This window comes from Hemiscyllium ocellatum, chromosome 16 (assembly GCF_020745735.1).
Source record: "Hemiscyllium ocellatum isolate sHemOce1 chromosome 16, sHemOce1.pat.X.cur, whole genome shotgun sequence".
Taxonomy (NCBI): domain Eukaryota; kingdom Metazoa; phylum Chordata; class Chondrichthyes; order Orectolobiformes; family Hemiscylliidae; genus Hemiscyllium; species Hemiscyllium ocellatum.
In genome coordinates this window covers 36,983,186-37,008,348 of record NC_083416.1, presented here as the reverse complement: position 1 = coordinate 37,008,348, position 25,163 = coordinate 36,983,186, and the positions used below count along the sequence as shown (strand labels likewise).

Genomic DNA, 25,163 nt, shown 5'->3' with positions numbered 1-25,163 from the left:
CATTCTGATACTATGGTCCTAAATCTAAATAAAGGAAGCAATAATGGGTATGAGGCACAAGCTGGTGGTGATAAATTAGGGGAAAGTTACTTCAAAGAATGACAGTGGATAGGCAATGGCAAACATTTAAAGACATGGATGAACTGTCACGAGTCTTGCACAAAAAAAAATGAGAATGGTGGCCTGACCATTGCTAAGACGGGAAATTAAAGATGGTATTAGGTCCAAGGATGGGGTACAAATTGGTCAACAATACAGCAAGCCTGAGGATTGGGAGCAGGTTAGGAGCAAAGGAAGACAAAAAGATGGATTTCAGAGGGGGAGATGGAGTATGCGAAGTCAAATGTCCGTTCCTGACCGTCAGAAACAAGGGAAGTTATAAGGGGGAATAAAGAGATGGCAGACTGAATAAATTACATATTTTGGTTCTGCCTTCACCAAAGACATAAATAGTATGGAAAACATGGCCCAATAAGAGGGAGGATTTGAAGGGAAATCGATGAAGTTAAAGGCCAATAAATCATCCTGCTTTTCCAAAAAAGATGGAGAGGAAACAGGGAACTAACCTGACATAGATAGTGGACAAAGTGCTGGAGTCCATTGTAAAAGAGTTAATAGCACAGCGCTTGGAAAACCAATACAGGGTCTAACAGAGTCCGTATGCGTTTAGAGAGGCAATCATGCTTGACAAATTTCTGGATTTTTTTTTGCGGATGCAACTAGTAAAGTTGAAAAGGGGGAAGCCACTGGATATGTTTCACTTGGACTTTTAGAAGGCTTTCAACAAAGTCTCACAAGAGGTTAGCATGTAAAATTGAAGCACACTGGATTAGGGGCAGTGCACGGACACAGAACCGGCTGGCAGATAAGAAACAGTAGAGTCATAGAGTAATACAGCAAGGAGCACACCTTTTTAGTCCAACAAGTCTATGCCCACCACCATAATCCCAAACTAAACTAGTCGCCCTTGCCCATGCCTGGCCCATGTCTCTTGAAACATATTTTCCTATTCATTTATCAAAATGTCTTTTAAATGTTGTAACTGTTGCCGCATCCACTACTTTGGAAGTTCATTCCACACACTAACTACTGTGGTTTTTAAAAAAAAAAAATTGCCCCTCATGTCTTTTTAAAATCTTTCTCTTCTCGCCTTAAAAATATGCTCCTCCGTTATTTTACAAACCTGTGCATGGTCATCTCTCAACCTCCTATGTTCCAGTGAAAAGAATCCCAGCCTATCCTGCCTCTCCTTATAACACAAATCCTCGATTGCCAGCAACATCCTGGTAAAACTTTACTGAATCGTCTCCAGCTTACTACTATCTTTCCTATAACAGGATAACCAGAACTGGACACACTACTCGAGAAGAGGCCCCACCACTGTTCTGTACAACCTCAACATAATGTCTCAATTCCTATACTCCAAGGTCTGAGCAATGAAGGCTCTTTTACTGGGAGGCAGACAGTGTCTAATGGAGTACCACAGGGATCAATGCTTGGATCCCAGCTACTATTGTGATTTGGGTTAGTTGTGTTTAGTGGCCAGTACATACAGATAGATATAACGTGGATAAATGTGAGGTTATACACTTTGGTACCAAAAAGAGGAAGGCCAATTATCAGAAAGGCGAAGGTGGGAAAGCAACAGGTGTAATGAGACGTGGGTTGCCTTGTATATCTGTCACTAAATGTAAGTGTGCAGGGTGCAGCACAAAGTAAAGAAGGCAAATGTTATGCTGACTTTCATAGCAAGAGGATTTGAGTACAGCAGTAGGTTTGTTGTTTGCAATTTTACAGGGCCTTAATTAGACCACACCTAGAGTATTATGACCTTACTTTGGCCATGGAGAGAGTGCAACAGTGGTTTACCAGACTGATTTCTGGCAGGGCTGATGCTCTGATAAGAGGATTGGTTAGGATTCACTGAAGGTTAGATGAATGAGTGGAGATCTGATCGAAACCTTTAAAATTCCAACTGAACAAGACTGGGCATATGCAGGACGAATGCTTCCTATGACTAGGGAATCCAGAGCGTAGTAAGGATATGGTAAAGAAATTTCTTCACCCAGAGTGGTGAGCCTGTGGAATTCTCTGCCATCGAAAGCGGTTGATGCCAAAACATTGAATATTTTCAAGAAGGAGTTGAGCTTCTCCAAGCGAAACAGATCAAAGGAAAGGGGTGTGAGCAAGAATAGAATACAGAGTTGGATGATCACCCTTGATCATCTTGATTGACAGAACAGTTTGCAAGGGTTGAATGATCTATTTTCTATGTCTATATGTTTTCCTAAAGAACTTTACTCCGGATCCAACATAACAAGAAAATGTGACATGAGTTGAAGTTTATTGAGCCTGAAAGATGAGGCCAGGTGATCACAGAAGTAGTCAAATTTGAGGTAACAAAGGATGAGGAGCTGAGCAACAGCTGGTCTAGATGGAGCTAGATGCTACAAATGTGTCAGCAGATGATCTTTCTGCTGGAGAACATACAAAATTGGAATCTAAATTTGATTTCAGGTAGGATTTAGAGATTGTAAACCATTTCCGCCTGAAGCTGTGGCCAGGAAGAAAATAAAATCAAACTCCTAAGTTTTAGATGTTTTTGGTTGGCTCCAAGTTAATGGCTTCTGTGATTCCATTGTTTAGTTGGGGTAGGTTGTGGTTTATCAAAAACTGGATGTCAGGCAATTAGATTCATAATGCAGAGACATTCAAACGGTCAATAGAGCTGGCAAAATACTTCTATTGCAAAAGAAATTTCTTTCCAAGACTTGAAATTAATGCCAGTTGGGAAGCAGTGGAGGAGAAATTTCTTCACCCAGAGAGGAATATATGAAATATATGGAATGCTCTGCCCCAGAAGGCAGTGGAGGCCAAGTCTCTGGGTCCTTTCAAGAAAGAGATGGATAGTGCTCTGAGAGAAATCAATAGTTATGGGGATAAGGCAGGAACAAGATACTGATTGTAGATGATCAGCCATGATCATAATGAATGGTGATGCTGGCTCTACTCCTGCACCTATTGTTTATTGTCTATAACTGCCCCCTCCCTTTTTTTCTTCAAACTGACATAACATTTCATTTTCTTCGGTGTTCAACCCATGGATTCAAATACTGATTTCCATTTTTGCAACTCTTTTTCAATCTCTACTGTCTAATTTTTCAAGTTCCACGTTGAGATATTCAGTTTATTTGCGTAAGTGAAAGAAATTAAACTTGATTGAATCTGTGTAAGCAATGGAAAATTGGAAATATCTGGTCGCCTGTCCAGCATAACCACAGTGAGAATGGGGGAAGCCATGCAAATAAGTAAATTTGAAATGAGAATGCAAAAAAGTCTAGATTTGGGGTGTATTTTAAATTTTTTTTACAGTTGCAATCTTTTTTACTTTCTTGCCGTTTATTGCAGTCCTCCTGCGCGACGCCAGTGGGGTAGGCGTGACAGGCCTTTGCATAATCCCATAAACCAGGATGAAAACTACCACCATCCTCCATATTCACAGCAACTGCCTATAGATGAAAATCGATCTTACAATCACACAAGCCTATCACCACGTATGCTTCATCCTGCTGCACATCCTCCGCAGCAAAACCCCGTCATGGTGGATCTTCACGAACAGGTTAGAGTCACTTACCACCTTTTGTCAGACTGACTGGTGTGAGTATTGACATCGTTGAGAGTTTTGACATCATTGTGAGTCTACTGTCTAAAAATACATAATTTACCTTGTTCTAAATTGATTAGCTGTAAGGTGGAATAGCAATTGACTGTTGCATGTTACCACCCTACCATTGTTTTCCTGAGGGTTTAGAAGATACCATGGATGAATTGGAGAGAACGCTGTAATGGGAATCGAGTTGAGAAGACTGATGTCTAATTGTGCAGAGGAGCCAGAAGCAGCTCAGGCCATCCTCATCCTGGATGCTGCTGCCTCGCACAGCCACTAGACTGCCTTTCACTGTCAAACTCTGGTCTCTCCGCCTCCTGACTTTCAGTTCCTGTGATCGACTCAGTTTTATATAAAATCCTTTAGACTCCAATCATCGTATTCCCTGATTCCAGGGTCTCCCTCCCATACGCTAATTCATTGAGACTTCCTTCCTCCTTCAATTTTCCCAGATTCCAGATCCTGCCTGTGTTCCCAGACCTTAAAAATGCAAATATTGCTAAATCCTGAGGAATCTCCCTCCATCCAAATACTGTTTCACCTTTTTGCTAGTGCTCCTATATCACTCTGTCACTGCTCCACAATCATAAAGCAATATATCTGGTAACACTGTTTGGCAATAGCATCCCTCTTCTTCAAAACACACTGGCTCACAAAGAGGCTCACCACATTAGATCTCTGTGCTTTGTTGCAATAGGTCTCGCATTCCTGATTTATTTGCCCCAATCACTGGGGACGATTTGACTAATGTTTTCCATCCACTATCTGGAATTGTGAGCAATTACTGAAAGTATTTCATCTTGCTGAAAAATGATTAATGATATTCTGATCTAAAATGAAAAGGGGTAATAAATACTGTGGTAAAAATTCTTATGATGTAACCTATTCTTGCATAAATACTTTTATAGAAGTGCATTCTAAAAGCCGTGCAATTTATAAATGAGCAAAATTGAGTCTTAACTTTCCAGTTTAGAAATGAAATCTTTGTCCGTATGTGGAACCGGTTGATTACTCTTGTCCTGATGTATAGACAAATGTTAATAGAATATTGTTGTTAATGTAATTTAGTCACTAATATCTTAAAACTCTGTTTGCAATCATCTTGAGTAATAATTATTCTTTTTTACTTTTAGATGCATCAAGGAACAGTTCCTGTGTCCTACACTGTAACCACAGTAACGGCACATGGTTTTCCACTCCACGCAGGGCAACATATCCCAGGGTGCAACACGCAACAGGTCCCAGCATGCTCAGTAATGTTCAGTGGACAGCACTACCCAGTGTGCTGTGTCCCACCACCTGTGAGTTTCACAACTTGATGTGTCATATTATACTTGAACTCTCAAAAGTTAGCTTAGAAAAAAGAAGTTAGACATGACAATTCAAAATAAAAGTCCTTGCCATTTTTAATATTTTATTTAATGGCTAAACAACATCTAGAAAGTTCAAAGTTTTATATTGCCATGTTTTTAAGTTATGAATTTGATTGATTAATCAAAGCTGTGCAAGCATTTCTCTTGCACCAGAGTTGCCACATAGCTAAAACTCAGGCTGAGGTTCCCGTTTTCTTATTTGTCATGGTTTAGTAATTTTTTCACTATCATTGTGAGAACATAGGGCATGAGTGGGCCATTCTGTCCCTTGTGAGCACTGAGCCATTCATGATTATGATTGATGATCTACCCCAACCTGTACTATCTTCATTTCCCTTGATGTCAATCTCTATTTTGAACGTACTCTATGATAGAATTTCCACAGTCTGGGGTAGGGAATTCAAAGACTCGTTACTTCTGAGTGAAGAGGTTTCACCATCTCTCAGTCCTTAGTTCTGAGACTCTGTTTCCTGTTTCTAGACTGGTTAGACAAGTGAAATGTCCTAGCTACATCCACACTATCTAGCCCGTCAAGAATTTTGTAAGTATCAATCAACTTACTACTCATCCATCTAAAGTTTGGAGAATTCCGGTTCAGTCCCCTCAGTCTCTCCCATAAGGCAGTCCTGTCATCCCAGGAATTAATCTGATGAATTTCTGTTGCGCAAAGGCCAAACTGCACCTAATTCTGTAGGTCCAATCTCACCAGGTAAAGCATCTTTACTCCTGTACTCAAAATCTCAGTAATCAAGGCCAGCATAGTATGTGCCTTCCTAATTGCTTCTCTAACTGCATATGACTTCTGAATAAGGCCACCCTGTCTGGTTTGATCTCCCACCCTTGAATAAATAATGCGCACCTCTGTTTCTCCTGCCAAAGTTGGTAACCTTGCACTTTTTCATTATTATATTTCATCTGGCATGTTCTTGCCCACTTATTCGGCCTGTCCAAATCCTCTTGAAGCCTTATTACATCATCCTTACAATACTCATTTCCCACCTTGTTTTATTGATGCCTGCAAACTTGGAAATATTGCATTTTGTTCCCACATCCAGATCACTACTATAGATAGTGTACATGCGGGGACCAAACAGATATTTGTGATATCCTATTGGTCACAGCCTGCCAAGCTGTAAATTCATTTATTCCTATTTTGTTTACTGACCTCCTTTGTGAGAATCTTTTGTAAAATGGAAATGCACTGCATTCACCTTTTATCTCCTCTGCTGTTAACAACCTCCAAAACATTTGACAAGTTTCTCAAATAAGATATTAGCTTCAAAGATCCATGTTGTGTCTGCCTCTGATTCAGATAATTGTTTCATAAATTTGAAGTTACCACACTCTTCAGAATAGATTCTTGTATTTTCCCAGTTGTAATAAGTCTGTAGTTACCTATTTTCTGCCTCTGTTTTCTAATTAATGGTGTTCAATTTGAAATATTTTAATTTGCATGGACTTTCTAGACTTCATAGAATTTTGGAATATGATTACCAATTACCAGAATCTCTGTAACCATCTCTCTTACCACCCTGAAATGTGGTTGTGGGAAGGTTCGCTGAATTGGGAAGTTGATTGCAGACCTTTCCTGCCCTGCCACATCTTCAGTGCTTTGGAGACTCCATCGTGCTGCTGTACGGTGTCTTCTGGAATTTATTTGGTTCCATTTCTGCTGCTTTCAGTTCCTAGTTCTGGTTGTTTGTTGTAATGGCTGGTATATCAAGTCTAAGTCTGTGTTTGTTGATGGACTCCATGGCTGAGTGCCATGTTTCTGGAAATTCTCTGGCTGTCCTATGTTCAGCTTGTCTTATGATCGTTGTGTTGTCCCAGTTGAATTTGTGGTCCTTGTCATCTCTGTGTATGGCTACTAGGGACAGCTGGACGTGGCATTTAGTGGCTAGTTGGTGTTTGTGGATTAATGAGAGAGGAGGAAACCAGCAATCAACTGCCATTCATGGATATGGTGATACGAAGAATACAGAACAGTAAATGCACCACAAGTGTGCAGGAAAGCCACACTGACGAGCCAGGTCCTGAATTACAACAGCAACCTCCCAAATGCACACAAGAGAAGCTGCATTAGGACACTGTTCAAAAGAGCTACAAGTTACTGCAGCATTCCCGACCGATGACGAGAAGAACACCATCCCTGCAGAGTCTCCGCCCAAGAACGGATAACGCCGCAACTTCATCCACAGGTGCCTAAGAGACAGACAACGTGACGAGGACATACCACAACCTAACTCACTAGCCAAAGTGCTTTATATAAAAAACTCTCTGAATTGACAGCCATACAACTCTAACAGCTGAGATTCATGACAGCCCGGAATCCAACAGGCATGCTTAAACAATAACTCATCAGGGCAAAAGACCCAGTACCCATCATGTGCATGACCAACATAATTTACAAGATGTCACCTAGACAGGGAAGGAAAGGTCTGCAATCCACTTCATACACATTAAAAACTGCATGAAACACTACATCGGGCAAACAGGCAGGCAGCTGGCAATCCACATCCACGAACAACAACTAGCCATTAACTGCCATAACCAGCTGTCCCTAGTAGTCATACACAGATGACAAGGACTACAAATTTGACTGGGATAACAATCATGGGACAAGCTAAACCTAGAACAGCCAGAGAACTTCTAGAACATGGCATTCGGCCATGAAGTCCATCAACAAACACATAGACCTAGACTCAATATATCAGCCACTACAGCAAACAACTGGAAGCAGCAGAAACAAAACCAAATAAAATCCAGAAGATACAGTATAGCAGCGCTTCACAGGAGGGTCTAAAGCACTGAAGATGTTACCTAGACAGGGGACAAAAGGTCTGCAAATCAACTACCCAGCTCGGCAAACATACCCACAGCCACGACAACCGGCACCCGAGCTACAAACCTTTGCACTGAAATGTGGATCATTGGTTTCTAGGGATTTGTCAACTTTCAACTCTCTTAATTTCTCTAGTATTACTTTTTTTACTCACTAATTTCATTGAGTTTTTCATTCTTATTATTCCATTGGATCATGAGTTATATTTGGTAGATTTCTTGCATTGTCCACTTTGAAGACAGACAGTCATTGTTTACTTTGTCATTCACTTCCCTATTTCCTGTTAGAAATTGTTTTGACTCCTCTGTTCTGTTTATGCATTCACAAATGTCATTGGTAATGTTTTCCTGTTGTGCAGCCATAGAAACTTTTTACATTTTATTTCTATGTTTCGTACTAGTTTGCATTCATTATTGAATGTATTGTCCCTTTCTTTATCAGTTTCTTGGTCTGCTATTGCTGAGTTCCACATGTTTCTGGTCCTCAGGCTTGTTGCCTTTTCTGGCAATTTTATAAACCTACTCCTTTGATCTAATGTAATTTTTAACTTCGTTTATTATCCATTGTTGACTTGCATTTCCTAATGGCTTTTTGTGCCTTAAATGAATGTGCAGTCCTATGTTGTTTCTAAGCTTCAGTGGGATAGATTCTATTGTTTGATCAGCCTAAGATCCCCTCTTACTAATGCACTGGTCCCACCCTGATAAACAGTGCTGCTCGGCATTTTTTACTTGTCTTTCCAAAATGTTGAATATCCTTGAATAGTCAGTTCGTACCCTTAATAATCTTTCACACCCATGTCTATAATGGCACGAGATCAGACCCATTTACTTTGATTTGTGCCATCAATTCATTTGCCTTGTTGCAAATAAGCATTCAAGTAGTATTCTGTTATTTCTGCCTTTTAAATGTGATGTTTTTTTTTTAACTCAGTGGCATTTGCAGTTGCTGCCCTCCATTTTCACTTATTATATTTCTACTTGCCATAACCAACTTTGTTTTATTCTTATCTGAAATCCATGTCAGATTCCTATTCATCCCCCGATAGTTGTTTAGACCATCCCGTCACCACTAGCAATTCTCCCTATTATATGAGAATATTAGTCCCAGTCCTGCTAAGTTCTATAGCCTGTCCTTCTGCATGTGTCACCTACTCCAGAAATGATCTCAGTGTCTCAAAAATCAAATGCCATCCTCCCAACACCATTTCTCCAGCCATCTGTTCATTTGCTTGATCCTATTACTTTTATATTCATCTACGTGTAGTACTACTTTTTTACTGAGTCATCACCAGTCTCACCAGTGACCAAAATGGGAAAACCAATTAGTGAGCATGATTGTGCTCTATCTTCCCAGACAGTTTGGCAGTCACCCATACCCCCTCCCTCCACATGTTGCTAACCTGTGGTGTGACTACCAGCTTAAACATACTGCCTGTATAGTACTCAGCATTGTGGATTCACTACGTTAACTCCGAGTTTGGAAACCTGTGCTTGAACTTCTACAGCTGGTAATACTTCCTAAACGTGAGCTCAGCCAGGCATGTGAAATGTGAGAGACTTGCTATGTGCCATAGACAGGCATGTCCACGTGATTGAGTTGCCCTGCCACACCTTCAGCTTACTTTTGGACTATTTACTGTAAATTACAGGCTAGGAAGTAGAATTAATCACTCTTACTCATCAGTAATGTTGCCTCTAAACTGTGTAGTGCATTGTGGATGTCAATCACTGTGCCAACGCATTGGCTTCCACATGCCAACGCATTGGCTTCCACATGCCAATGCCTCTCACTCTGAAGGCTCCATAGTGTAAAAAAGACATTACAGGGGACATTGCTTATCAATCAGCTGCTTCTCCTGTGTCAGTGAGGTGGGTACTTTTGTTTTTCTATATTCTAGCTATTTTCACATTTCTTAAAAGTGATGAATTAATCTAGCAACTTGTACATACATCCTTCATGGATTGACCTTAAATTGATTATTTATTATAACATTTTGTTTGGTTAATCAATCATTAATCCTTCCTGACAGTTCATAAATTTCAGGAGTTTGGAAGAAACAAGCAAAGTACTCACTAAAGAATCACGTCCCTGTTTCTCCGTGCAGTCTCACTTTGACTTTTCAAGCAGCAATCCAAACTGTGTAGTAAAGATTTCCTGCTCCTGTCATCAGCCAATCATTTAGACGGGAACCTCCTCCCACACTGCAGTGAATTTGCTTAATCACCAAATTTCCAAACTCTCACTGTGTCTGGCTGCACTCAGAAATGAGCCTTCGTTCTCCCAAATTAAAATATTGATATTTTCACATAATGTTCAAACGTTAGCAATATTTCTACCCAGGTCATCCTTTAAATTGTTGAGTGTATCTTAATTACTGAAGTTTAGTAGAAATGTTTATTTCTCAAATACTAAGATTTTTTTAAAATCCTTTTTTTAAATTCCCTCTCCAATTTGCTGGAAGAGCTTTTAACATCCTTATTGTCTCATCAGGACTAATCACAATGCACCTTCTGTGGTTTTGACATATGGATTTTACAATGCAACAGTTACTCAGCTGACTATTTTATAGACTTCATATTTTATCTATTATCAAAATGATTGATAGCTGAGACAGTTGAAGCCATGGTGAACATTTTATCTTTGTAGTGAAGCCTCTACTCCATGCTTTAAAACTCAGCACTGTTAACATTGAGCTGAATTGATCGCTTCAATTTCAATTATACTGCTCTTGCATATGTCACTCACTGAGCCAGTGAGTGGAATAGTAATACATGTCAACAGCATTAATTGCTGCATAAGCAGTCCTGCTGACCATGTTGTATATGCAGTTCAATATGAAACTGCACCTTACCTAGAGTAGGTTTTTTTGCTACCATCATCTTATGGGATAGGAATCTGTAGGACTTGATTGATCTGGTGTAGTAGAGGAAATCCATTTACTGGTCTAACTAGAAATGGCTTTTGTATTGAGCAAGAAGTAGAAACATAGAAGATAGCAACAGGAGTAGGCCAGCTGGCCCTTTGTGCCTGATGTGCTATTCAATTTAACCATGACAATCATCCTACTCTGCACCCTGTTCCTACTTTCACCCCATATCCTTTGATCCATTTCGCCCTACAACCTCTATCTTGTTTTTGAAAACATTCAACGGTTTAATTTCATTCACTGTGAAATTTCAAAATTTTCACAAGCTCACCACTCTCTAGGTGAAGAAATTCCTCCTCATCCCAATCCTATCTACTCAATATCCTTAGGTTGTGGCCATTGGTTTTGACCTCCCCAGTCATCAGGAACATACTTTCTGCATTAATCCTGTATTAGAACTTGATGGGTTTCTGTGTGATTACCTCCTCATTCTTCTAAACTCCAGTTAATAAAGTCTTAATTGATCCGTTCTCTCATACATTGATTCTACCATCCCAAAAATCAGTTTGGTAAACCTTTGCGCACTCTCCATAGCCGGAACATCCTTCCTCAGATGAAGAGACCAAAACTGCACACCATACGTCCAGGTGTTGTCTCACCAAGGTCCTGTACAGTTACAAGACATCTCAGTTCCTGTCATGAAATTCTCTCTCCGTGAAAGCAAGATCGCATTTGCCTTCTTTGCCTGAAGCACAAACATACTTTTCAGCGACTAGTGTGTAAGGATGGCATCTCCCCTTTTCCCAATCTATCGCCATTCAGATATTAATCTGTCTTCCTGTGTTTTGCTACCAAGATGGATTACCTCATATTTATCCACATTCTACTTCATCTGCCATGCATTTACCCACTCTCTCAACTTGTCTTAATTGTGCTAAAGCATGTTTCCATCTCTTTCCAGTTCACCCAGCTTTGTGCCAAATGCAAACTTGGAGGTATTACATTTAACCCATAATCTAAATCATTAATGTGTATGGGGTGCAAGCACTGATCCCTGCAGTAACTTACTGGTGACTGGCTGCCACTTCAAAAATGACCCATTTATTCCTACCCTTTCTTTCTGTCAAACAGCTCTCTATCCATGTCAGTACACTGTCGGCTCACGTGCTTTAGTTTTACATGCTCATCTCTTATTTAGGATTTTATTGAGCTCCTTCTGAAAGCACAAACAAATCACAACCACTAGTTCCCCTGGTCAACTCTGTTCGTTACATCTTCTCAAAATTCCAAGAGATTTGTCCAGCATGAATTCCGTTTCATAAACTCATGCTGATTCTGTCTGATCCTGTCACTGTTTTCAGATGCTTTGTTATTAAATCTTTTATAGTGGCCCCTAACATGTTCCGTACTACCGAGGTCTAGAATTGCCTGTTTTCTCTGTACCTCCTTTTTTGAGCAAATAGCTACCCTCCAATCTATTGAACTGTTCCAGAGTCCATAGAATCTTGAAAGATGGCCATCAGTACCTTTTCTGCAAATTCCTTACCTACTCTGGGAAGTAGCTTGTTGGGCCCTTGAGATCTGTTGGCCTTTAGTCCCATCTATTGCCCCAGCAATATTTCCTACTAATATTGATTTCCTTCAGTTTCTTTCACTCACTAAATCATACGGTTCCCAAAATCTTTGGGATATTGTTTATCTTTCTCGAAGGCAGAACAAAAATATACATTTAATTGCTATCTCTTCATTCTACAGTAAACTTCCTCCGTTTCTGGTTGTAACGATCTTGCATTTTTTTCTCTTCATTACCTGTAGAAGTTTTGACAATCGGTTTGTGTGATCCCTGCAAGCTTGCTCTCAGTTTATTCCACGGTAGGAACTAATTACAGATTCCATTGATAGGCAGTGTTACAGAGACTGTGAAGTGGACCTGGATGTTAGGTCTCCTTCCTTTCAGATAGCAAGCTGTTCAGCACGCAAGCCTATCTGCTATAATGATAGCAGGTAATGCCGAAGGCACTCCTCCGTGTAAATGCTTTCAGAATCTGCATGTGGATCTGAGTGACCACGAGGAAGTAGATTCAGTACAATCTATATTTTAGTTAAAAATCACACAACACCAGGTTATAGTCCAACAGGTTTAATTGGCAGCACACTAGTTATCGGAGCACTCTGAAAGCTAGTGTGCTTCCAATTAAACCTGTTGGACTATAACCTGGTGTTTTGTGATTTTTAACTTTGTACACCCCAGTCCAACACCGGCATCTCCAAATCATGACTACTATATTTTACTTTGCAACTTCATGACTGCATAATTGAAACATTTAAATTTGATTGTTGTATATAATTTAATATCCCCCTTAACATGAAATTAAATGGTATTTATTTGGTTATCTGGACTAATTTTAGATTTTTTTTTTACACTTGTGTGAAATAATTTAAGTAGTTAGACTACTGCCATTCCTAAAGGAGGAATAAAGTGCTTACATGACAGAAATATAAATGGAACATTTTAGTTTTTTCTTCTTTTATACTCAACTTTTTTTTACTTAGTCATAGAGATGTACAGCAGGAACGAGAAACCTTGGTCTAACTCCTCCATGCTAACCAGATATCCTAAATTAATCTAGTGCCATTTGCCAGCACTTGGCCCATATCCCCCTCAACCCTTCCTATTCACCTTCCTATTCATATACCCATCCGGATGCCTTTTAAATGTTGTAATTGTACCAGCCTCCACCACATCCTCTGGCAGCTCATTCCATAGGCGTACCACCCTCTGCATGAAAATGTTGCCCCCGGGTCTCTCTTAAATCTTTCCTCTTCTCACCATAAATCTTTGCCCTCTAGTTCTGGACACCCCCTCTCCAGGGAAAAGACCATATCTATTATCCATATCCATGCCCCTCATGATTTTATAAACCTGTATAAGGTCACCCCTTAGTCTTTGACGCTCCAGGGAAAACAGCCCCAGTCTATTCAGCCTCTCTATAGCTCAAATCCTCAAAACCTGGCAACATCCTTGTCAATCTTTTGTGAACTCTTTCAAGTGTCTTTTGTTTTGTCTTAGAGTTTTACCTCTCTGGCTCCTTTACTAAAATAGATGTCAACTTGGTTTTGTGAAGAAACTGTTCAACTTTTAAACTTTGTCAGATTCTGATCTTAATGACCCCTGTGTGGGGGCACTTTTAGGTCTCCTCCTCCCATTTAAAGGAACTGCTCTGATATTATCTCATGACTAACACCAACTTCTTCTGATGTTCGATATGAAAAACTGCCAACTGTGTGGGTCAGATTTTACTGTAGAACTAACAGCAACAGCTACTTCTGAAGTTTAAAATGATGAATATCTCCCCACCAAGAGATGTGCAGCTAAATACTAATATCAGGAAATTGCTGCTTAAGTTAATTCTGCTTCTCCTGGCCCTGCCTTTATAATGGCTATTCAGCATTTTCTGCTTTTGTTTCAGATTTCCAACATCTACTGTATTTTACTTCTGTAGTAGACTGAGTAGGATTCCTTTCAACTGTGTCTGTGTTTCTGAGTGTGAAAAGACCTAAAGATTCAAGAGTTGTGTTGAGTCAATGAGCAAGTGAACCCCAGCGACCCAGATTGATTTCAGATTTGATTCTCTGTCTGTTTTGCTCTTTTCAGGCAGAGCCACAGTTACTCAGGCTTCCCAATCCAGCAATCCTGCTAAACTTGTGTCCATCTGAATGTGGGATGAGGACAGAATTAGATTTGGCTGTGATGCTCCCTGCATGTTTCCTAACCATTAAGGGTCAGTTAAGAGTGCTGTTCTCTTAGTGCAATTCTGCAGCGTGACTGGCACCTGTCGGACTCTAGTGCAGCAATAAGAGGAAGGGGAAAGACATATATTTGAAATGACCTAGCAGCTGTTTTTCAATTGAATAGTAATGAAAGCTTTCTTTTTACTAAATGGCAATATTAATGTATAATAAGTATAACTTTCTTTTTCTTGTTTGTTAACAGTTGTATGAGGTTTGTTTCATACCATGCATTCTCTGGAATGATGTACAACTGAATATATGGTGGATTGCATTCCAGGTCTTTAGATAGCAATATCATGCACATTTTCAGAATTCCTGGGAATTTAATAGTATGAGTATATCAGTTACCGCTGTCCATCTAGAGCCATTCCAGGCATTATCCTTTTCATGTTGTAAATGTCTTTTTTTTTTCAGCTGATTCATGCGTGCACAATGCAGCATCTGCCAGTCTCTTACCAAGCCTTCCCTCCACTTATCTCCGGTGAACATTTTATACTGCACCCTCCCCATCTGCCACCCCACCAGCATCCCCACCTTCCTCCCTTGGGCCAGTTTGTTCCAATCCAGCCACAGCACCCACGACTGGTAAGTAAAATATTTAAAGGTGCAAATTTAAAACTTAATTATTCAGCACAGCCATTCTGCTTGCAGTCTAGGTAATGCTCTGAAAGGAATAAATAATGGTTCCTGTTTTTCTTTCCTACAATCCCTGTAATCTTTCTTGTTTTAATGGGGTGCAAAATATCATACCTGCAGCCACTCGTCCATCCATTCTACATTCAGTATCATTGCAGTCTGTGGAAGTTCAGAATTGTTACTGCATAGAATGAAGCTATTCTCCCATCGTGTCTGGCAGCGTCTGTGAAGGGAAGTCAGAGTTAATGTCTCTGGTCTGGTGACTCTTCCTCAGAACAAAGGAAGGGTCACCAGACCTGAAACATCAACTCTGATTTCCCTTCAGAGATGCTGTCAGACCTGCTGAGCTTTTTCAGCAATTTTTCTTTTGTTTCTGATTTACAGCACATGTAGGTCTTTTGGGTTTTTTCCATTCTCCCAACATGTCTGTGCTGGCTTAGTCAAACGGGGAATCACCTTATAGCTGGTACACTTGTATCGTGCTCTTGTTTCCATTTCACATCAGATTTTTGACCCTTGTGTTTTTTTGTGCATTAGCACAAAACATTTTACCAGATAAAATTATTTCTCAAAGCACTCAGGCCATTCAGTAAAAGACTTTTTTAAAAAACAGCATCAATGCATGTGGGGATAGTGTGATGAAATGAAGATGGAAGATCAACAATTGCAGGACAGTCTCAAAGGGCCAAATGACCTATTCCTACTCTTTCTACTTTAGTTCTTGTAAACCACAAAGACCAGCAAGTCCAGGGTTTTGATTGACAGACTTGGTTGAATAGCTGATCGCAGTTGAATTGGCAGCAGAGATGGTCTAATTAACCTCCTTCCATGGGCTGGGAAACCAAACGTTGAACAGAATTTTTGTTCCTAATCTCCCCAGTGGAAATTGAGCCCACTCTCGCTTGTGGCTCAGCCAACCAACCAGTGAGTGCTCATATACTCGTGTAAGATTGGGAGAGCAGAGCGTTTCTACCACATAGAATCCACTTTGTTTAGGGGGAGGGTGCAAGCTATTACAACAAACATTTTTTTTCTCTCTAAACCATTGACATTGTTTCCCACCTCCCAAAGGTAATATTTTAGCAGTTCTGTGACATTATGTTGCATCTAAGCTATCAAGCCAACTCTTTGGCTGAAATATGTAAAATTAATACTTGGGAGTTTACATATGTGAAACACCAAAGCATGTTGGATAAGTTTTAAACCATTGTCGTTAGTGTTTTTAATTTCTATATAATTTTCTAATGAAACATTCTTCTACTTTTGCTGTTAAATGTGTTTAAATGTTTGTCCGTGAGGCTACTATGTCAGAGTCGGCAGTATGACTTGGGATTAGAAAGTGGGAGGAAAGGGTTTAATCAAACAATTCGATGTGTGTAGAGCTGGTTGCAGAAAGGTAAGAGTGCTAAAACTAGTCTCTGCTCTTCTGATTTACAAAGTAGGAGGAGTTATTCGGGGGTCTGTTTTCTTAATGTAGTGTGAGCTGTGAGGATCTAGAATTCATCACCTGAAACTGGGGAAGCAGGCTTGATGATAACTTCCAGCAGAATCACTCTGCAGAGCTATGGGAAAGGAGCAGCAGAATAAGACGAATTTTAAAAATTCTTTCAAGAAGCTGGCACAGGAAGAATAGATTGAACGGTCTCCTTTTGTGTTGGACAATTGTAAAGAAAAAATACTACTGTCATTGTATTTATTTTGAGAGAAAGACCTTGGAAAGTTTCTGTGGTGCTCCTTTGTAACATTGACAGGTCTGCCCCTGCCTTGGCCTGTCTGCTGACGAAATCCAAATCTATGCCTTTGTTACCTATAGTCTTGATTATTTCACGGGGTGGTCATGTCTGACCAACTTGAATTTTTCAAAGTCGCAGCCAGGTATGTAGATGAGGACAGTGCATTTAATGTAGACTACATGGACTTGAACAAAAATTTTCACAAGGTCCCACATAGACCGATAGCGAAGGTATGAGCAACTTGGGATCCAAGGAAATTTAGCTAAGTGGGTCCTGAATTGACTGAGTAGCAGGAAGCAGCAGATGATAGCTGAGGGGTATTTTTGTGATTGGAAGCCTGTAACCACTGGGGTTGTGCAGGGATCAGTGTTGTGATCCTTGCTGTTTGTAATGCATTAATGCCTCAATCATTACAGAAAGGAAGGTTGATTAGTAATTTCATACATTATACAAATATTGGTGGGGTGATAAGTAGTGAGGAAGATAGCCTCAGGTTACAATAGAGTATAAATGGACTGGTTAGATAGGGTGAACAGTGGAAAATGGAATTCAGTCTGAATAAATGTGAAGTGATGCACTTTGGCAGGACAAACCAAATGAAGGAATATATGATGAACGGTAGGACTGTGAAAAGTATCAAGGATCAAAGAGCTGCTGGTGTGCATGGCCACTCAGCCCCTAAGGTACTGGGCCAGGTTGATTTTAAATGGTGAACAAAACATATGGAATACTTGCCTTTGTTAGTTGAGGCTAGGAGAAAGTGAGGACTGCAGATGCTGGAGTACCAGAGTTGAAAAGTGTGGTGCTGGGAAAAAAAACACAGCAGGCCAGGCAGCATCCGAGGATCAGGAGAATCAACGTTTCAGGCATAAGCCCTTCTTCAGGGATGTGAAAGCACTGGATAGGAGATTTCATGAGCTGGAGAGTTTTTAGTTATGAAGAGAGATTGGAGATTTCCTTGGAGCAGAGGAGACTGGGGCTAAATTTGAGATGTGTAAAATATTTGAGGGTTTAAACGAAGGCATAGACTTAAGGTAAGGGTAGGAGGATTAGAAAGGATCTGAGGAAAAGTTTTTAACTAGGAGGATGGTGGGAATCTGGAACTCACTGACTTAGAGGATGGTAGGGGCAGAAACTCTCAACATCTAAGAAGTATTAGATGTGCACTTGCAACGCCAAGGCACACAAGGCTATAGGTCACATGCAGGAAAATGGGATTCAAATTGTTAAGAGTATTGTTTTTGACCAGTGCAGACTTAGTGGACTTTATCACTGCTGTAGACCTCTATGATTCTGATGGCTGCTTAATAAGAGCACATGGCATCGGGCTAATATATTCGTATCACTGGAGGATTAGCTAACTAATAGAAGTGTGTGTTGGAATGCAGAGAACAGTTACAGGATGGCAATCTGTAGCTAGTGAAGTTCTACATTGTATCAGTGTTGCAGTCACAGTTATTTACAATATATATTAATGACTTGGATGAGGAAAGTAGCCAGTTTTGTGGATGACGAGTGGTGAGGTTGACACAGCATCTGTAGGGGGATATAGACAAGTTAAGTGGATGAGGAAAGTCTTAACAGATGGGATTTATCATGGGGAAATGAGTGGTTATGTACTTTGGCAGGAACAATAGAAGAGCTGAATGTTATTCAAATGAAGAACGAAATCAAAAAGCTGCAGCATGAAGAGATTTGGGGATCCTCGTGCGTGAATCGCAAAAACCTAGTGTCTTCAGTTCACTGGATAATAGGGAAGGCCAACGGAATGTTGACCTTCTCACTTCAAAGGGAATGGAGTGTAAATGTAGAAAAGTCTTACTAAATACACGGAGCTGGCCAAAATATTGAAAATATCATAAGCAGATTTGGCCCCCTTATCAAAGTAAAGATGTATTAGCATTGGAGGCAGACCAGAGAAGGCTAACTGGGCTGTTTGGGAGATTAAGGTGTGCACTTGTTTATAAGAACAAGTGAAGACATTTATTGAAGCATCTACAACTTGACAAGGTAGATGTGAAGAGATTGTATTTGAGTGTGTTCAGAGGGCATAATCTCAGAGTAAGGAGTTACCCATTGAAGAGCGAGACACAAAATTTCTTCTCAAAGGGAAGTGAATTTTTGGACGACTTTAGCGCAGAGTGCTGTCGAGGCTGGGTCATTAACTATGTTCAAGTTGGAGAGAGATTTTTAATTAATAAGAGGAATTATGGGAATAAGGCAGGAAAAGGAGTTGAGGATTATTAGATCAGCCATATGTCTCTGAATAGCGCAACAACTCTGGCTGAATAGCCTACTTCAGCTCTTGCATCTTGTGGTCCTACTGAAAGACCTAAAAACCTTCCTTTGTGAGCACACGTTTTGTCCTTTATGTCATTATATGGCTTTGTATCATATTATCAAATGAAATGCCTCACTGAAGCTTCTGAGAGCATCTTAACTATGCTGAATGTTCTAAATAAATAAAAGTAATTGCTGCTTTTAAATGATGGACAACTTTTTTTTTAAACCACTCTAGACATTGTAAATGGTCCAGTAATGCAAAGCTGAGGGAGTTATTCTTCCTTTTGTCATTGTCATATGTGCTTGCAACATGAGACAATCCATGTCTTCCACACCTTTTTTATGCAACAGATTTGTGGTCTCCATGACCAAATCCCCCATTTTATGTAGCTTGTTAGCCTGATACTCAGTTGCCCGTTCAGGATAAGCAGTCGCTGAGGAGGATGACAGGTCATCACTCTGCTCCAATGAACAGGCATACTCTTCTCAATTCAGTACCAAGATCAGAGCTCTGGATCCCACTGGCTGAGATGGTCAGCCTTCCAGTTAATTATTTTGAGAAATAGCTTTGGTGCCAGGTTTCAGTAATAAATGCTGTTTGAATCTTTTCTACTTTTCTTTTCAATAGCCCCTACAGAGGATAGAGAATGAAGTAGAAATGAGGGGGGACCAGCACCCAGTTGGTGGTTTTACATACCCGCCTTCACATCATCCCCCTGCTATGCCAACTTCTGTCCCCCTGCAGTATCTTCCTCATGATCCCTTACACCAGGAATTGCCCTTTGGAGTGGTAAGTGTTCTCTCCAGCTGACTTTGTAAAATCGGATTGTATTGAATTTTGTTAAATTATAATGGCTGTGTGAGGCTTTGTGCAAAATTGATAGTGACAATGAGACTAAAAATCATATTGCCAAGAGAACTTCTAGTTTTGAACTCCCCCATCCCGGGGAGTTGGGATAGCGTTGTTGAACAGAGATCTAGAGGTTCAACTACATAATTCTTTGAAAGTTTCTTCACAAATGGCTAGGGTGGTTAAGAAGACATTTAGCACGCTTGCCTTCATTGCTCAGACCTTTGAGTATAGGAGTTGTGATGTCATGGTGAGGTTGTACTGTACATTGAGGCCACTTTTCAAGTACTGTATACAGTCCTAGTCGCCTTGCTATATAGGAAGGATATTATTAAGTTGGAGAGGATTCAGAAAAGACTTATTGGGATGTTGCTGGAACTAGAGAGTTTAGTGGGTGGCACAGTGGTTAGCACTGCTGCCTCACAGCGCCAGAGACCCGGGTTCAATTCCCGACTCAGGCGACAGACTGTGTGGAGTTTGCACGTTCTCCCCGTGTCTGCGTGGGTTTCCTCCGGGTGCTCTGGTTTCCTCCCACAGTCCAAAGATGTGCAGGTCAGGTGAATTGGCCATGCTAAATTGCCCGTAGTGTTAGGTAAGGGGTAAGTGTAGGGGTATGGGTGTGTTGCGCTTCGGCAGGTCGGTGTGGACTTGTTGGGCTGAAGGGCCTGTTTCCACACTGTAAGTAATCTAATCTAAGTTAGACGGATAGGCTGGATAGATTGGGATTTCTTTCACTGGAGCATAGGGGATTGAGGGATGAACTTATATAGATTTATAACATCATTAGGGGCATAGACAAAGTGAAAAGCAAAGATCTTTTCCACGGGATGGGGGAGTTCAAAACTAGCAGGCGTATTTTTAAGATGAGAGGAGAAAGCTTTAGAAGGGACCTGATAGGGAATGGTTAGTATATGGAATGAACAGCCAAAAGATAGAGGCAGATGCAGGTACAGTGAAACATTTAAAAGGCATTTGGACAGCTGCATGAATAGGAAAGGTTTCGAGGGATTTGGGCCAAATGCAGGGAAGTGGGACTTGGGAAACTTGATTGGCATGGATGAGTTGGACTGAAGGTTCTGTTTTTGTGCTGTATAACTGTATAAGAGAAAGTTGGGTTCTAGCAATGACTGATGTCTCTATCTTAATTTGTGCATCATCCTGTTGCTGCTGTAACCATGATCACCACAATAAAGAGCAGCAGCATGTCACTTGATATTGCAAATAAATCCCAAATGGCTGATTTCTGGATTGGCAACAAATCTTGTTCAAAGGTTTTTTTTAAAAGCAGATGATTGGTATATGCATTGTGTGTAGGCATATTGTGTCACTGCAGATACATCATACTAAGTAGATCTCGTGTATACATGTACAGCCTGTATCTCAAATAATGAAGCTGATATTATTCAAGAGGTGCTTCATACAGGAACTAAAAATCCATGATTACATAATTGATGTCTGCTTAATACAACAAGATGCTATGGCAACGAAAAGTGGCTCAGTAAATGAGCAAAGAACACTGTGATCTGAGTGAGGAATAAGAAATATCTTAAAAACAGCAGAAATAATTATGAAGGTAGATTGAATGTTGGTATGAAAGGAATAATAATACTAATAAGATTTAGTTTCTGTTTCAAAATTGTGAATTTTGCGTGGTCCACAACTGCTTCCATCACAATTAATGGGGATTGCCTCAAAAGCAATTTTTACAAAAATGTTGAGTATTTAAGGTAAAATTATACAAATGCTCTATGTATTTCTTTTACAAACAATTCTTAGTTATTTTGCCAAAAGGAACTAAATCATAATCCTGTCTTTAAGGAAACGAGAACATTGCAAATAGTTCTTTGAACAAGTGTTAATTAGACTGATTTAAATAAAATGTTATAGCTGTGCACATAGTAGAGTCATAGAGATGTACAGCATGGAAACAGGACCTTCAGTCCAACCCGTCCATGCCGACCAGATATCCCAACCCAATCTAGTTCCACCTGCCAGCACCCGGCCCATATCCTTCCAAACTCTTCCTATTCATATGCCCATCAAAATGCCTCTTAAATATTTCCTCTTAAATACCATCCTCCACCACATCCTCTGGCAGCTCATTCCATACACATACCACCCTCTGCGTGAAAAAGTTGCCCCTTACGTCTCTTTTATATCTTTGCCCTCTCACCCTAAACCTATGCCCTCTAGTTCTGGACTCCCCAACTCCAGGGAAAAGACTTTTTGTCTGTTTATCCTATCCATGCCCTTCATAATTTTGTAAACCTCTATAAGGTCACCCGTCAGCCTTCGAGGCTCCAGGGACAACAGCCCCAGCCAGTTCAGCCTCTCACTGTAGCTCATATCCACCAACCCTGGCAACATCCTTGTAAATTTTTTTCTGAACCCTTTCAGGTTTCACAACATCTTTCCAATAAGAAGGAGACCAGAACTGCACGCAGTGTTCCAACAGTGGCCTAACCAATGTCCTGTACAGCCGGAACATGACTTCCCAACTTCTGTACTCAATACTCTGACCAATAAAGGAAAACATACCAAATACCTTCTTCGCTATCCTATCTACCTGCGACTCCACTTTCAAGGAGCTATGAACGTGCACTCCAAGGTCTCTTTGTTCAGCAACACTCCCTAGGACCTTACCATTAAGTGTAGAAGTCCTGCGAAGATTTGCTTTCCCAAAATGCAGCACCTCGCATTTATCTGAATTAAACTCCATCTGACACTTCTCAGACCATTGGCCCATCTGATCAAGATCCTGTTGTAATCTGAGGTAACCCTCTTTGCTGTCCACTACACACCCAATTTTGGTGTCATCTGCAAACTTACTAACTGTACCTCTTATGCTCACATCTAAATCATTTATGTAAATGACAGAAAGTAGAGGGCCGAGCACCGATCCTTGTGGCACGCCACTGGTCACAGGCCTCCAGTCTGAAAAACAACCCTCCCCCGCCACCCTCTGTCTTCTACCTTTTTGAGCCAGTTCTGTATCCAAATGGCCAGTTCTCCCTGTATTCCATGAGATCTAACCTTGCTAATCAGTCTCCCATGGGGAACCTTGTCAAATGCCTTACTGAAGTCCATATAGATCATGTCTACTGCTCTGCCCTCATCAATCTTCTTTGTTACTTCATCAAAAAACTCAATCAAGTTTGTGAGACATGATTTCCCACGCACAAAGCCATGTTGACTATCCTGAATCAGTCCTTGCCTTTCCAAATATATGTACATCCTGTCTCTCAGGATTCCCTCCAACAACTTGCACACCACCGAGGTCAGGCTCACTGGTCTATAGTTCCCTGGCTTGTCCTTACCATCCTTCTTAAACAGTGGAACCACGTTTGCCAACCTCCTGTGTTCTGGCACCTCACCTGTGACTACCGATGATACGCATATCTCAGCAAGAGGCCCAGCAATCACTTCTCTAGCTTCCCACAGAGTTCTCGGGTACACTCGATCAGCTCCTGGGGATTTATCCACCTTTAACCGTTTCAAGACATCCAGCACTTCCTCCTCTCTAATTTGGACATTTTGCAAGATATCATCATCTATTTCCCTGCAATCTATATCTTCCATTTCTTTTTCCACAGTAAATACTGATGCAAAATATTCATTTAGTATCTCCCCCATTTTCTGTGGCTCCACACAAAGACCGCCTTGCTGATCTTTGAGGGGCCCTATTCTCTCCCTAGTTACCCAAACCCCTTTGGATTCTCCTTAATTCTATTTGCCAAAGCTATCTCATCTCCCCATTTTGCCCTCCTGATTTCCCTCTTAAGTATACTCCTACTTTCTTTATACTCTTCTAAGGATTCACTCGATCTATCCTGTCTGTACCTGACATATGCTTCCTCCTTTTTCTTAACCAAACCCTCAATTTCTTTAGCCATCCAGCATTCCCTATAGTTACCAGCCTTCCATTTAACCCTGACAGGAATATACTTTCTCTGGATTCTTGTTATCCTATTTCTGAAGGCTTCCTATTTTCCAGCCGTCCCTTTACCTGTGAACATCTGCTTCCAATCAGCTTTTGAAAGTTCTTGCCTAATGCCATCAAAATTGGCTTTCTCCAATTTAGAACTTCAACTTTGACATAGCATCGGATGATGTGGAGTCTGTGTGGGTGGAATTGAGGAACCACAAAGGGGAAAAAACCATAATGGGAGTTATGTACAGACCTCCTAACAATGGTCAGGACCAGGGTCGCAACATGTACCGGGAAATAGAGAAAGCTTGTCAGAAAGGCAAGGTCACGGTGATCATGGGAGACTTCAATATGCAGGTGGACTGGGTAAATAATGTTGCCAGTGGATCCAAAGAAAGGGAATTCATGGAATGTTTACAGGATGGCTTTTTGGAACAGCTTGTCATGGAGCCCACAAGGGAGCAGGCTATTCTGGACCTAGTGCTATGTAATGAACCAGACTTTATAAAAGATCTTAAAATAAGGGAACCCTTAGGATGCAGCGATCATAATACGGTAGAGTTCAGTCTGCAGTTTGAAAGAGAGAAGGCAAAATGTAACGGTGTTATAGTTAAATAAAGGTAATTATAAGGGCATGAGAGAGGAACTGACAAAAATAGACTGGAAGCAGAGCCTAGCGGGGAAGATAGAGCAAAAATGGCAGGAATTTGTGGGTATAATTGAAGACACTGTACAGAGGTTCATCGCTATGAAAGGAAAGATTATCCGGGGAGGGATTAGACAGCCATGGCTGATAAAGGAAGTCAGGAAATGTATTAAAGAAAAAGAGAGATCCTATAAAGTGGCCAAAAGCAGTGGGAAATCAGAAGATTGGGAAGGCTACAAAAATAAACAGAGGATAACAAAGAGAGAAATAAGGAAGGAGAGGAGCAAATATGAAGGTAGGCTAGCCAGTAATATTAGAAATGATAGTAAAAGTTTCTTTCAATACATAAGAAACAAACGACAGTTAAAAGCAGACATTGGGCCACTTCAAACTGATGCTGGAAGCCTAGTGATGGGAGATGAGGAAATAGCAGGAGAACTTAACAAGTACTTTGCGTCAGTCTTCACAGTGAAAGACATGAGTAATATCCCAACAATTAAAGGGAGTCACAGGGCTGAGTTGAGTATGGTTGCCATTACAATAG

At 40.6% G+C, this 25,163-nt stretch overlaps 1 protein-coding gene across 3 annotated transcripts in view; it reads left to right on the top strand.

Annotated features, from left to right (window-relative positions):
* rnf44 (ring finger protein 44) overlaps window positions 1-25,163 on the top strand; it is a 142,810-nt gene that overhangs the window by 100,119 nt on the left and 17,528 nt on the right. For all 3 annotated transcript variants that reach the window (XM_060837137.1, XM_060837139.1, XM_060837138.1), the window contains 4 exons: window positions 3,409-3,619; window positions 4,801-4,968; window positions 14,958-15,128; window positions 19,824-19,985. In XM_060837137.1, coding sequence (XP_060693120.1) covers window positions 3,409-3,619; window positions 4,801-4,968; window positions 14,958-15,128; window positions 19,824-19,985 — 712 coding nt within the window. The remainder of the gene's footprint in view (window positions 1-3,408; window positions 3,620-4,800; window positions 4,969-14,957; window positions 15,129-19,823; window positions 19,986-25,163) is intronic.